The sequence below is a fragment of the Carassius gibelio genome, chromosome A3 (genome assembly GCF_023724105.1).
Source record: "Carassius gibelio isolate Cgi1373 ecotype wild population from Czech Republic chromosome A3, carGib1.2-hapl.c, whole genome shotgun sequence".
NCBI lineage: Eukaryota > Metazoa > Chordata > Actinopteri > Cypriniformes > Cyprinidae > Carassius > Carassius gibelio.
The window spans coordinates 6,348,509-6,350,723 of NC_068373.1; the positions used below are offsets into that span (position 1 = coordinate 6,348,509).

At 41.6% G+C, this 2,215-nt stretch overlaps 1 protein-coding gene across 1 annotated transcript; it reads right to left on the reverse strand.

Moving 5' to 3' along the window:
* Nucleotides 1–210: 210 nt before the first annotated feature.
* On the reverse strand, nt 211–1,862 carry rasd4 (rasd family member 4). Its single transcript, XM_052538727.1, has one exon. The coding sequence runs from the start codon at nt 1,631–1,633 to the stop codon at nt 1,007–1,009; it is 627 nt and encodes a 208-aa protein (XP_052394687.1). The 5' UTR covers nt 1,634–1,862; the 3' UTR covers nt 211–1,006.
* Between the last annotated feature and the right edge of the window lie 353 nt (nt 1,863–2,215).

Genomic DNA, 2,215 nt, shown 5'->3' on the forward strand with positions numbered 1-2,215 from the left:
CTGCATATCACACACACAGCATGTGAAGTGAGGTGAGAAAGTTTAAGTCAGTCGATGCACCACAAGATGGCAATATTTGACAATTCCTGTAGGTTTCTCAATGCTTCCTTGCTGACATGGAATTTGAGCTGTGGGAGACACTTGGTTTTTGATTGCTCTCTGGATTTTAGGACTGATAAAATTTCATAATTAAATGAGATCTGGACACAATTTGAGGTCACTGGACTGGTTTTATTTCTCATGATCTCAAAACATATCCAACAACAAAAATTTAAACATTCTTATTAAATAGATTAGTTTACTTTCAGAAGTTATACATTTCTACCTTATTTACCCATAAAAGGTGCCTTAAGGTACACATCTGTACCTAAAGTGTACATTTAATTTACTAGATGTTACATATTTTTACCTTTTGAAGAGGTACCACCCCAGTGACAGCTTTTGTACCTTTTTTTCTGAGATGAATGGAGATTGGAAAACAAATATATACATACATACATTTTCCTTTACAAGTTACAAAATAAAATAAAATGCATCTTATGAGTTTTTCAAAGAGTAAAAGTGCATGTGCACAGTGCCAAACATTTTGAAAAATGGACACAGTGACTTTAATACTTGGTATAATACTTGGTACAATGATTTGTAAAATAATGAATGTAATACAGTCAAATTTGAAATTAGAGTAAAAAAAAAAAGCAATGTCATAAAAGACAAAACATTGTGATATAAACATGATTGAATATTGCAGAAGCTCTTTACACATCACTCAACTAAACTCAAAACCACTGTCAAAACATTCAAGAGATTCACTGTACAAATGCAACAGTTCATTGACTTTTGATCATTGTCCTTTCCCTTCATCACCGTGGAGGATGCTGATTTTTGAGCAGGATTATAGGATATTTCCCTATGTAATAAAAGCATCTTTGCATGCCATGAAAGAGCCTTCCACATCACTGCTTTGCTTTAACCCTCTCTGTTCTCAATAATCTTTTTCTTGCCAACTTTAGGAGACAGAACAGCTGTTGGTCTTGTTCATGGGCGGCCGTAGACTGATGTCCATGGGAAATGTCTCTCTGCGACGGCGTAAAGCTGGGCTGAGGCGGCTGGGGAGGTTTGTTTGCTGGAGCAGCTCCTTGAACACCTCCATCACGTTTTCGTCTTCTTTAGCCGAGGCCTCCAGGAAACAGTTGTTCCAGTCCAGCTCCACCTTCACCAGCACATCATCCGCCGACACCCTCCGTTCCAGCTGTCTGTCTTTTTTGTTGCCCACCACCACGATGGGTGTGAGCTTGTCCTCCTTGACCTCCAGGATTTCCTCACGCAGTCTCTTGACGGCTTCTAGCGATTCGGGGTCATCCACGGAGTAGACCAGGGCGAATGCATCACCATTCTGGATGGAGAGCTTCCGCATGGCTGGGAAGGAGTAGCTGCCGCTCGTGTCCATGATGTTAATGGTCACTTTGACTCCAGCCACCTCATACTCCTTGAAGTGGAGCTCCTCCACCGTGCGTCGATGTTTTGGGTCAAAGCTGTCTTGCAAGAAGCGTTTAATCAGAGCTGTTTTTCCCACGCCAGCGGCTCCCATGAACACCAAGCGCACTTCAGTCTTTTCCTTCACTTCCAGAGACATCCCTCCCAATCCCAAAGCCAAGCTCTCTCTACTGTATCTAAGTCTTAAAGTCTGGATTTGCCTGCAGCTCCCTGTGAAGACCTCGGACTTCTGGATCTTTTGATTGTATCTGTCTCAGAGCGTGTGAAATGTCAAACGGTAAGCTGTTGCAGCTCCATCTGTGTTTTGTGTGTTCTCGTGCCCTATTTATGGCCTTTCTCAATAGCAGGGATTCCACGCCCTCTCCAGAGCTCAGCCAATCAGCTCGCAGCAGCATCTCCTGCTGCCAATCACAAGACGCTATGCAGATGAGATACAAGCTCTTGCTGTTGAAGGAGAGCTGTCAAATGTGTTTTGTGCCTTGAATACTTAAGTTATCAGGCGTTTTGGAATACGATTTGTGAGTTTAATATGCAAAGAGCTTGGATTTCGCATTTTGCCCATTTTTTATATTTGCATGAACACTGTAAAGTTCTTGCATGACTAGTCCAGAAGTAGTTAATCTTATTTTTCTGATATTATATAAACAGCATCAGTCATTAAAGCATCATGTGTATCTATAATGCACACCATAGCACTGTTCCAACACAATCCAGCTGGATT